This window comes from Heptranchias perlo, chromosome 2 (genome assembly GCF_035084215.1).
Source record: "Heptranchias perlo isolate sHepPer1 chromosome 2, sHepPer1.hap1, whole genome shotgun sequence".
NCBI classification, from domain to species: Eukaryota; Metazoa; Chordata; class Chondrichthyes; order Hexanchiformes; family Hexanchidae; genus Heptranchias; species Heptranchias perlo.
Window position 1 is genome coordinate 73,465,623 of NC_090326.1, and position 12,596 is coordinate 73,478,218.

Sequence of the window (12,596 nt, forward strand, 5' to 3'; positions counted from 1 at the left end):
TGGTTATTTATCTGATTGATGTTTGTGGGACCTTGATGTACTCAAATTGGCTTTCATGTTTCCCTACATTACAACAGTGACAATGCTTCAAAAAGTAATTCATTGGCTGTGAAGCATTTTGGGACATCTTTGGATCATAAAAAGCACTATATAAATGCAAGTTCTTTCTTTCTCTCTATGTTCAAAGTAATACACTGATACAATACCAGTTGTTTACAGGTATCTAATACAAAATCTATGTTGTCTGCTTATCTGGCAATCAGTATTAGATGAGCAGAAATTTACTCCAATACTCCAAAGCCATTGTCTTTTATGAAGCACCTTGGGATATTTTACTATATTAAAGACGCTATATAAATGTTGTTAACTGCCTCTTGCTGCAACTCAGTTGTAATGTAAACCCCAAAGTTGACTTTTTAATGTACTTAAGTTTTGTGAATTCGAAAAGCACTATTACTAGGTCTATCTGTTTTTAAAAAAACGGCTGTATTTATTGACCATCCCGAGGTGACTTGAGAGCATTGAGTCAACCACGTAGTGTATAACTGGAGTCACATGTAGTCTAGGCAAGTGGGGGTGGCAGGTTCCCTTCCCTGAAGGGAAGATATTAGTGAACCAGTTGGGTTTTTGTGCCAATCTGACAGCTTTCTGTCACTTTCCACTAGCCCACAAATTACCAGATTTATTGAATTCAATTTCACAACTTGCCATGGCGGATTTGAACTCCTGACAGTTTGGATTGCTGGTCCAGTAGGATAACCGCTTAAGCTACCGTACCAATATTTGAATAACTGGCATATTAAGCAGTTGACTTGAAAAGTTAATTCAGCACTTTGTGTTTTTTTAAAAACGCAATTGACATATTTAAGTGTGGTTCTTGTGATCCTCAAGCCCTGGTGCATTGCAATCCCTGGTATCAGGCTTATGTAAATGAAGCAAACTCTGATTCTACTAAACTATTGCTCAACAGCTAACTTGCAAATACAGTATAAAATTATACTAGATGTGGATGATTAGGTTTCTTTTATCACAATATTGTTCTGCGCCAACTGTACAGGTGAGGTCATCCATAATGTAGATTGATGGGTGTGTAATGTCACATATGTAATGTAACAGAAAAGTGGGAGTGCGTGTTATACTAAAATGGTTTCAGCAAATTAAGATAGTTATTGCTGGTGTAACCAGAAGGCTAGTTTTAATAAAGTAACTGAGTATTGGTTGTCTTTTCAGATCACGTGTGGACAGAGGTGTACTCAAACTCCCAGAAAAGGTGGCTGCATTGTGATCCCTGTGAAAATGTCTGTGACAAGCCACTCCTGTATGAAATTGGATGGGGAAAGAAGCTGTCTTATGTTTTTGCATTTTCGAAGGATGAGGTAAAAATTTGTACTTGTGTAAATTCTAATTGGGCAACAATCCATTGAACAGGTTGCTCAATACTTTAAAGGATTTGTGAATTATGTCCCTCTGGTCTACGGCCAGAGAGGAAATATCATGCTTCAAAACAGAATGCAGATTCTGGGGATGAGTAGTAGACACCCAGCAGCAAAGTGGTAGTAAATATAATTTGAATCAGGTTAGTAACTTTCTATTAACATTAAAATTTAACTATGCAATTTAGTAAAGTACTGGTGCTGCAGAGAATATTGCTTACTTTACTTTTTGTTTTTGTCCTTATTTAAGCCTATTCTGTTCTTGCACCATTTCTAAACTGTTCCTTATGCTGTGCTAAGAGGCCAAAGAACAAGTGTCCAGACTGTAAGGAAGTGGAAAAGTTTTTTTTTATATATATTTGTTCTTGGGATGTGAGTGAAGGTGGCAAGTTTGAACTTCTTGCCCTGAGAAGTTGGTGATGGCCTTTCTTGAACTGTTGCATCCTTGTGTTGATGATCTTACGATGGTGTTGGGTGGGGAATTCCAGGATGTTGACCCAGAGATGATGAAGGAATGGCGATATATCAAGTCAGGATAGTGTGAGACTTGGAAGGGAGCTTGGAGGTGATTGTGTTCCCACAACATTGATGGTCTCGTCCTTCTTAATGATAGAGGTTGCAAGATAGGGAGGTGCTGTCAAAGTGGCTACATTGCATTCTGTAGATGATTCACTGCAGTCAGAGTGTGTCAGTGATGGAGGGTTAGATATTGAGTCCAATGGCAAATGCACCGATCAACGAGTTGCTCTGTTCTGAATGGTTTTGAGCTTCTGGAGTGTTGCAGCTACACCCATCCAGGTGAGTGGTGAGTTTTAAAAAATTTATTCATGGGATGTGGGCGTCGCTGGCAAAGCCAGCATTTGTTGCCCATCCTTAATTGCCCTTGAGAAGGTAGTGGTGAACCACCTTCTTGAACCGCTGCAGTCCGTGTGGTGAAGGTACGCCCACAGTGCTGTTAGGTAGGGAGTTCAGGATTTTGACCCAGCGATAATGAAGGAACGGCGAAATATTTCCAAGTCAGGATGGTGTGTGACTTGGAGGGGAACGTGCAGGTGGCGTTGTTCCCACGCACCTGCTGCCCTTGTCCTTCTAGGTGGTAGTAGTCGTGGGTTTGAGAGGTGCTGTCGAAGAAGCCTTGGCGAGTTGCTGCAGTGCCTGTGGATGGTGCACACTGCAGCACGGTGCGCCGGTGATGAAGGGAGTGCACGTTTAAGGTGGTGGATGGGGTGCCAATCAAGCGGGCTGCTTTGTCCTGGATGATGTCGAGCTTCTTGAGTGTGTTGAAGCTGCACTTGTCCAGGCATGTGGAGAGTATTCCATCACACTCCTGACTTGTGTCTTGTAGATGGTGGAAAGGCTTTGGGGAGTCAGGAGGTGAGTCACTCGCCGCAGAATACACAGCCTCTGACCTGCTCACGTAACCACGGTATTTATGTGGCTGGTCCAGTTAAGTTTCTGGTCAATGATGACCCCCAGGATGTTGATGGTGGAGGATTTGGTGATGGTAATGCCATTGAATGTCAAGGGGATGTGGTTAGACTCTCCCTTATTGGAGATGGTCATTGCCTGGCACTTGTCTGGCGCGAATGTTACTTTCATCACGCTCCTAAATTGAGCCTTGTAAATGGTTGAGAGGCTTTCCAGCGAAGTGAGCCACCTGTTCAAGAGTACCCAGCCTCTGCCCTGCTTTTTGTAACCACCGTGTTGAAGTGGCTGGTCCAGTTAAGCTACTGGTCAATGGGGACCAAGATTCTGATAGTGGAGGATGGTGGTGTCGGGGAAGATGTCTGGGCTTTCTTTTGTTGGAGGTGATCATTACATGTCACTTGTGGAATGAATGTTACCTATTACTTGTCAGTCCAAGCCTAGGTGGTTGTCCAGGTATGGGCTGCTTTATTGTTGGAGTGAATAGAACTGAACAGTGTGTAATCATCAGCGAACAGCCCCACCTCTGACCTTATGATGGAGGGAAGGTCATTGAGGAAGCAGCTGAAGATGGTTGGGCCAAGAACACTTCCCTGAAGAACCCCTGCAGCGATGTCCTGGGGCTGTGATGATTGGCCTCCAACAACCACACCCATCTTCCTTCGTGTCAGGTATGGCTGCAGGCACTGGAGGATTTTCGTTTTGACCCCCATTGACTACAGTTTTTCCTGGCCGAATTTTGCCTTGATGTTGAGGGCAGCTGCTGCCACTTCTCCTCTAGCATTCAGCTTTTAATCCATGTCTGGATTAAGGCTGTGATGGTCCTGGCAGAACTTAAACTGAGTGACAGTGAGCAGGTCATTGGTGAGTAGGTGTCACTTGATGGCACTATTGATGACTCCTTCTATCACTTTACCAATGATCGGGGGAAGTTGAAAAGACAGTAATTAGCCAGGATAGATTTAGCCTGTTTTTGTGGATAGGATTTATCTGGGCAATCTTCCACATTGTTGGGTAGCTGTTAGTGTCATAGCTGTACTAGAATGATTTGTTTCAGATGTTGGGGGAGAGGGGGTGGGAAAAAATCTTTGCAGATACAGAAATGCGACATTTGAATTTTGACCAAAGCCCCCTTGTTTATATCAACTCAAGCAGACCTTATGTCACCATCCAACGTGTTGTGTGGCACTACCACCGTGCTAAATGGGATAGATTCAGAACAGATCTAGCAGCTCAAAACTGGGCATCCATGAGGCGCTGTGGGCCATCAGCAGCAGCAGAATTGTATTCCAGCACAATCTGTAACCTCATGGCCCGGCATATTCCTCACTCTACCATTACCAACAAGCCAGGGGATCAACCCTGGTTCAATGAGGAGTGTAGAAGAGCATGCCAGGAGCAGCACCAGGCGTACCTAAAAATGAGGTGCCAACCTGGTGAAGCTACAACTCAGGACTACATGCATGCTAAACAGCGGAAGCAACATGCTATAGACAGAGCTAAGCGATTCCACAACCAACGGATCAGATCAAAGCTCTGCAGTCCTGCCACATCCAGTCATGAATGGTGGTGGACAATTAAACAACTAACGGGAGGAGGAGGCTCTGCAAACATCCCCATTCTCAATGATGGCGGAGTCCAGCACGTGAGTGCAAAAGACAAGGCTGAAGCGTTTGCAACCATCTTCAGCCAGAAGTGCCGAGTGGATAATCCATCTCAGCCTCCTCCCGATATCCCCACCATCACGGAAGCCAGTCTTCGGCCAATTCGATTCACTCCACGTGATATCAAGAAACGGCTGAGTGCACTGGATACAGCAAAGGCTATGGGCCCCGACAACATCCCAGCTGTAGTGCTGAAGACTTGTGCTCCAGAACTAGCTGCGCCTCTAGCCAAGCTGTTCCAGTACAGCTACAACACTGGCATCCACCCGACAATGTGGAAAATTGCCCAGGTATGTCCTGTCCACAAAAAGCAGGACAAATCCAATCCGGCCAATTACTGCCCCATCAGTCTACTCTCAATCATCAGCAAAGTGATGGAAGGTGTCGTCGACAGTGCTATCAAGCGGCACTTACTCACCAATAACCTGCTCACTGATGCTCAGTTTGGGTTCTGCCAGGACCACTCGGCTCCAGACCTCATTACAGCCTTGGTCCAAACATGGACAAAAGAGCTGAATTCCAGAGGTGAGGTGAGAGTGACTGCCCTTGACGTCAAGGCAGCATTTGACCGAGTGTGGCACCAAGGAGCCCTAGTAAAATTGAAGTCAATGGGAATCAGGGGGAAAACTCTCCAGTGGCTGGAGTCATACCTAGCACAAAGGAAGATGGTAGTGGTTGTTGGAGGCCAAGCATCTCAGCCCCAGGGCATTGTTGTAGGAGTTCCTCAGGGCAGTGTCCTAGGCCCAACCATCTTCAGCTGCTTCATCAATGACCTTCCCTCCATCATAAGGTCAGAAATGGGGATGTTCGCTGATGACTGCACAGTGTTCAGTTCCATTCGCAACCCCTCAGATAATGAAGCAGTCCGAGCCCGCATGCAGCAAGACCTGGACAACATCCAGGCTTGGGCTCATAAGTGGCAAGTAACCTTCGCGGCAGATAAGTGCCAGGCAATGACCATCTCCAACAAGAGAGACTCTAACCACCTCCCCTTGACATTCAACGGCATTACCATCGCCGAATCCCCCACCATCAACATCCTGGGGGTCACCATTGACCAGAAACTTAACTGGACCAGCCATATAAATACTGTGGCTACGAGAGCAGGTCAGAGGCTGGGTATTCTGCGGCGAGTGACTCACCTCCTGACTCCCCAAAGCCTTTCCACCATCTACAAGGCACAAGTCAGGAGTGTGATGGAATACTCTCCACTTGCCTGGATGAGTGCAGCTCCAACAACACTCAAGAAGCTCGACACCATCCAAGATAAAGCAGCCCGCTTGATTGGCACCCCATCCACCACCCTAAACATTCACTCCCTTCACCACCGGCGCACTGTGGCTGCAGTGTGCACCATCCACAGGATGCACTGCAGCAACTCGCCAAGGCTTCTTCGACAGCACCTCCCAAACCCGCGACCTCTACCACCTAGAAGGACAAGGGCAGCAGGCGCATGGGAACAACACCACCTGCACGTTCCCCTCCAAGTCACACACCATCCCGACTTGGAAATATATCGCCGTTCCTTCATTGTCGCTGGGTCAAAATCCTGGAGCTCCCTTCCTAACAGCACTGTGGGAGAACCGTCACCACACGGACTGCAGCGGTTCAAGAAGGCGGCTCACCACCACCTTCTCAAGGGCAATTAGGGATGGGCAATAAATGCCGGCCTTGCCAGCGAAGCCCACATCCCGTGAACGAATAAAAAAAAACCACAAAGCAACATTCCACCCAAAATGGCTGCTCACAGGCTGTAAGCATCGTGGTTATAATACATAAAAAAAACAAGAACAAGGGAAAATTGAGATAACAATTACCAGTCTATTGGAAAAGCAGCACCTGGCTAGGCAGCATTTATGTCAGGTGTGGCAAATTAGAAAACTGAAGTTAGATCAGTGCATTCAACTTCTGCTCATTTGAGCAAGGTACAGAAAGGAGCTCCATTCCCTTCCACTCGTCGCTGAAGCTGAACTGCCAGCATCACCTGTTCAATGATAAGCAGCTGCAGGACTCTAACCTGGGACGAGTATTCAGGCCACATTCTGTGCAGGGGGGAAACAACCCAACGGATGAGGATACCCATTCAACAACAACTTGCATTTATATAGCACCTTTAACGTAGTAAAATGTCCCACGGCGCTTCACAAAGAGTAATCAGACAAAAATTGACACCGAGCCAAAGAAGGAGACATTCGGTCAGGTGACCAAAAGCTTGGTCAAAGAGATAGGTTTTAAGGAGCATCTTAAAGGGGGAAAGAGAGGTGAAGCGTAGAAGTTTAGGGAGGGTATTCCAAAGCTTAGGGCCTAAGCGGTTGAAGGCACAACCGCCAATAGTGGGGTGAAGGAAGTGGGGGATGGACAAGAGGCCAGAATTGGAGGAACGCAGAGATCTCGGAGGGTTATAAGGCTGGAAGAGGTTACAGCGATGGGAAGGGGCGAGGCTCTGGATGGATTTGGACACATGGATGAAAATTTTAAAATCAAGGTGATAGTGGACATGAAGCCAGTGTAGCTCAGTGTGCATGTGGGTGATGGGAGAACGGGATTTGGTAAGAGTTAGGATACAGGCAGCAGAATTTTGCATGAGCTCAAGTTTATGGAGGGTGGAAGATAGGATTTGAGAAATGATTGTTGAAGAATCTGGATTTGGTGGACACAACAGTTCTTGCCAGCTGCAGGGAAAGTCACTGCTGTCCAAAAACAAACAGCTCATTCTACAAAGAACAGATTGGAGCCTCCAGATTCTCGCTCCATTCTTCCTTCCATCTACAACTCCTGCAATGAAAGGCTTGGACTGAGTTAGGCATGAAACCACTTGCAGCAGCCCCACCCCACCCTGACTCATGGGCTAGAACAAGCAGTGTTAAGAATCAGAAGAAAGCTTAAAATGTGAGTCTCATACAATGTACCAAGAAGGGAGGGGGGTTAAAGTTGTTCCCTCGGGAGAAGTTTCATCCAGGAGAATATCGGCAACTCTAAAATGACAAAAGTATTAAAATGCAAGAAAAATAGGATACTTGATTGTCAGACTATTCTATGGTATCTTTGCCCTCTGATGGCGTGACTCGGTGGCCATTCTCTTTCTCCTCTTTCTCCCCCCCCCCCCCCCCCCCAACTATAACTTTGTTGTAATATATGTTAAAATTGTACTTTGAGTTAAATTTAACTCAAGAGGGATTAAATTCACAGGACAGCAGAATCAGATGATTAGATTTCAGACAGGTTGTCTGAACAAGCGTGCTTCAGACAATGAAAGTTACTTGGGACATTTTGGTAATCGTTCACCCCTATTTTGGGTGAGATGACTCAATTTATAAAAACTCATGTTCTGGGTCAGTCAGGTCCAACTAAGTCTGTGAGAAGGCAGGTCTTGACCTGAGCTGGGAATTAAGATATAGCAAGCTGGTTTTCCTAGCCTGTAGCCAACCCAAAAGGAAATATTTTTTAAAAATCCATCCACGATTCAGTATTCAGGATAGAATGAAGTGGTTTTATCTTAAGCTGCTTCAGAAGAATTCCAGCCCCAACCAACAGATCTATCCCTTCATTTTGCATTAGTGAGTCAATTATTAATAATGCTCTGCGCCACTGCGGACCTGTCTTGTTCAGGCATCAGATTATTCAGTCTGTTATAAAGGGGTGATGTAATTCCAAACTTCCATCACAACATCTATCATCTTGGAGACACCTCAACCCTAACTCACTAATGCAAAATGAAGGGGTAGGTCTATCAGTTGGGACTTAGATTCTTCCCATGCAGCTTCAGATAACCCTCAAAATAATACCTGGAATAATAGGGTGGTTATAACTGGATAATTATTGGGGAATTTACCAGTGCTTTGTTCTGGTAAAAGACTTACACTCTCCAGCTCTGGTCTTTCCTCCTAGGTTGGCCCCATCTCCACTCCCTTAAGTCGAAGGGCCGGAGATTTCAACGTATGTGGCGCTGAACTGGCTTAGCCATTCATCGCCAGATCTGGCTGGACCACATCAAGCACTATCAGGCCATGCTCTCCTCTGCCAAAACTGCTTACTACTCAAGGGTCATTCTGGAATGCATTACCTCCTTAAAACTCCTTTTCCCTGCTGCCCCACTCTCACCTCCAACACCTAGTGTGAAGAGCACATGTACTTCTTGTCACTAAGATTAAAACCATTTGTTCAGCTGCCTCTGCTACATCACTCCCTTCCCCTTGCCCAACAAGCCAAATTTCCCCCATTCCTCCCTGTCTTAACCCTGAACCTGCATCTTTCTCTAGTTTCTCCCTTATCTCCCGTAATGCCCTCTCTGAGCTTATCTTGTCCATGCGACCTACCTCCGAATTGCTTGACCCTATTCCCACTAAACTGGTGACCACCCAACTTCTCTTCCTGGCCCTCGTGCTAGCTGACGTTGTAAATAGTTCCCTTTCGTCGGGTACTGTCATCGCCCCTTCCTCAAAAAAAACATCCTTGAGCCCTCTGTCCTTGCAAACTACTACCCAAATCCAACTTCCATTTCCTCTTCAAAGTCGTGCCCATCATTCCCACAACTCTGAGTTTGAACTGCTCCAATCAAGTTTCTGCCCCTGCCACAGCACTGAAACGGCCCTTATCAAAGTCACAAATGACATCCTGTATGACCATGGTGCCTCCTTACCCTTCTCGACCTCTCTGCAGCCTTTGACACGGTCGACATGCCGTCCTCCTCCAATGCCCCTCCATTGTCCAGCTGAGTGGGACTGCCCTCACCTAGTTCCACTCTTACCTATCCACTCATACCCAGAGAATCTACTGCAATGGCTTCTCCTCCTGCCCCCAATTATCTATTCTTGGCCCCCCTCCTATTTCTCATCTACATGTTGCCCCTCGGCGACATCATCCGAAGATGTCAGATTCCAAATGTACGCTGACGACTTTCAGTTCACTCTCACCACCACCTTTCTCAGCTCCTCCGCTGCCTCTGCATAGTCAATCTGCTTGTCCCACATCCACTCCTGGATGAGCTGCAATTTCTTTCAATTAAACATTTTAAGCTATTGTCTTCAGCCCCCACCACAAACTCCGTTTCTCTCACCACCGATTTCGTGCCCCTCCCTGACCGTTGTCTTGGGCTGAACCAGACTGTTTGCAACCTGGCATCCAACGTGACACTGAGCTGAGCTTCCGAATCCGTATCTTCTCCATCTCAAAGATCTCCTACTTCCACTTCTGTAATATTGCCAGTCTCTGCCCCTGCCTAAGCTAATCTGCTACAGAAGTCCTCATCCATGTCTGTTACCTCCAGACTCAACAGTTCCAAGGCTCTGCTGGTCACCCTCCCATCTTCCACTTTCCATAAACTTGAGCTCATCCAAAACTCTGCTGCCTGCATTAAGTCCCGCTCACCCATCACCCCTGTGCTCTCTGGCTCCCAGTCCACCAACACCTTGAATTTAAAATTCTCATCCTTGTGTTCAAATTCCTCCATGGCCTTGCCCCTCCCTATTTCTGAAACATCCTCCAGTCCTACAACCTTTCGAGAACTCTGTGTTCCTCCAGTTCTGGCCTCTTGCGCATCCCCCACTTCCTTTGCCTCACTTTTGGTGACCATGCCTTCAGCTGTCTAAGCCCTAAGTTCTGGAATTCTCTCCCTAAACCTCTCCACCTCCCTCCTTTTTAAGACCCTCATTAAAACTCACCTCTTTGACCATCAGTGGTTGCAAAACGTTTACCATGGTGTTCCAATTATCATTTCAGGTGGTAGATGTTAGCTGGAGATATTCATGCAAGCATGCAGAGCTTGTGACTCGCAGAACCCAACTTAGGGAGGCATTGCTACGAGAAACTATTAATAAATTAAATTCTGAGGTAAGTGTATAATCTTTAGTTTTTAACCTATTTGGAATACTATATGTGAAAACATATGTGCAAATGGCCTTTCTATTGAGAAAGTGAAAGTGTTATAGAAATGATGTATGCAAAAATTAGCGTGCCCACCCACTGGTTCATTGCCTTATTAATATATAAAATCTGCTCTTGCTTCAAAGTCATTTAAATAGAATTACCTGATTTTTATTTTTTGAGCACTAAATTCCTATTTTGCTGTTCCTTAATGCAAATTACTGTATAGTTTGAATTTGGCACAAAAATTGCTTTGAATTATCAGGAGTAGACTGAAGTGTGTAAGAATGTGTAAATGTAATGTTACTCATTTTAACACATTTAAATATTTACTTTGTTTCTGGCATTCTTCTGTTCACCATGGGAAAAATCTCCCCCACTCCCCCCACCAAAGTCCCTTACAACTGCACTCTCAAATCCCTCATCTTTGATGTTCTACTCATCATGACCCCCTGCAGCTGTCAAATATTTTAACTGTTCCTTCACCTCTATTTATGCCCTCGTGTCCAGCAAAACTATCCCTTTCCCTGGTACAATCCCCATCTTTGCTCCCTCAAGTCTGATGGTTACAAACTCAAGCATTCCCAATCTTCCACTTGGCCTTCTCAAACTTCATCTTGTCCATGAGACCCACCTCTCACTCCCTTGGTTTTCGCTTCCCACTCAAATCATAACTATCCAATTCCTCTTTCTGCTCTCCATGCTGGTAGATATTGTCAGTGGTTATGTAATCAATACACACTGTCTTTCTCCCCTTGAAAACTGCTGTTATCACCCCCCTTTTCAAAAAGCCCACCCCTCAAAACCCTGTCATGGGCAACTCCCACACCATCTCTAAACCCTGTTTCTTCTCGAGGTTTGTCACCTCCCAACTTCATGCCCATCTCTTCAGTAGCTCCATGATCAATTATCTCCAGTCCAACTTCTGCCCTTGTGCCACCAAAATGGCCCTAATCAAATTCACAAACAGCATTCCCTATGACCGTGGCGTATTATTCCTCTACAGCCTTTCCACATCATCTGATGTGGTTGACCATACCATCCTCCTCCAACACTACTTCTATGGCATTCAGGTTTTTGGAAGTGGCTTCGTCATTATGATTAATCTGCCCTGTTTATACTGCAGGGTGGATTCAAATGTGACTTCAGTGCTACTTTGGATGTGAAAATTTTGCATGTGTGGAGTTAGTGCAAATTGCATTGATGACATTGGCAGTCTGGCTGTGAAACCTCCCTGATGTCAGAGGAAAGCACGTTAACATGATGAAAACACAGACATTGTTAGATGTAGAGTCGGGTTAATTGCTCAACTGGCCCATGGCTCAAACCTCAAAGGTAGTGGATTCAACCTATGGGTCCCAGCTGAAGCTGCAGTGACATTCTGGTTGGAGGCAGTGAGTTAATTCCAGGAAGGTTTTGCTATCACTGGCAAAACCATCAGGTTATATATACTACAGGGTTGCTGCCATAAAGGGGAGAGCATTAAATTTACTTTTTTATTATTTTTGAAGTGGGACTTAAATGGATATGGACTTGAATTCTAGTATAATATGAATCGAACAGAATGGCTTTAACCAGGTGTACAAACTTGTCTGGTTAAACTGAAACCTGATTTCATACTGATTGTTTTACAATTTCAGAGAAAGCACTTCCTTCCACAAGACAGGAAGCAAGAACTTTTGGAAAGGTACATTGTTGAACTCGTAGAATTCATTTCGCCAAAGACCCCTAATCCAGGAGAATTTGGTGGGAGGACATCAGGCTCTGTAATATGGAGAGTAGCTAGAGGAGAAACTGGAGCCCTTGCTCAGCTGGTATGATCAATTAAACTTGGCTTTTTGGGCACTAACTCCTTTTTCAGCCCATTGTATTCTGATTACTAGAAACTTTCCATTGATTTTAAAGCTCTTTTGTATATTGTGGAATTCAGGATCTCTATCTATAAATTATTTTTTTTTGCATTGTAAATCTTTCATGTTTTAAGTGTGACAAATGAAACATTTCGTCAAGTTTGCAAAAACATGGCTGTCACCTGTCCCAGCTGAAAGCGCAAATTCCTTCAGGGCCATTACATTATAAATTCAGGATGACTCAGTGGTTAAATGTATCATTAGTATGATGTTGTACCACATGGACTAGTAAAATCCTGGATTTGATCCATGCTATGTGCTGAGTTATTTGTTTTCAGCTAGGTTGGAGTTAGGGTTGCTGT

At 45.1% G+C, this 12,596-nt stretch overlaps 1 protein-coding gene across 2 annotated transcripts in view; it reads left to right on the top strand.

Annotated features, from left to right (window-relative positions):
• The window catches only part of ngly1 (N-glycanase 1), a 44,054-nt gene that overhangs the window by 26,003 nt on the left and 5,455 nt on the right, over positions 1–12,596 (top strand). For both annotated transcript variants that reach the window (XM_068002839.1, XM_068002846.1), the window contains exons 7-9: positions 1,231–1,376; positions 10,241–10,351; positions 12,025–12,198. In XM_068002839.1, coding sequence (XP_067858940.1) covers positions 1,231–1,376; positions 10,241–10,351; positions 12,025–12,198 — 431 coding nt within the window. The remainder of the gene's footprint in view (positions 1–1,230; positions 1,377–10,240; positions 10,352–12,024; positions 12,199–12,596) is intronic.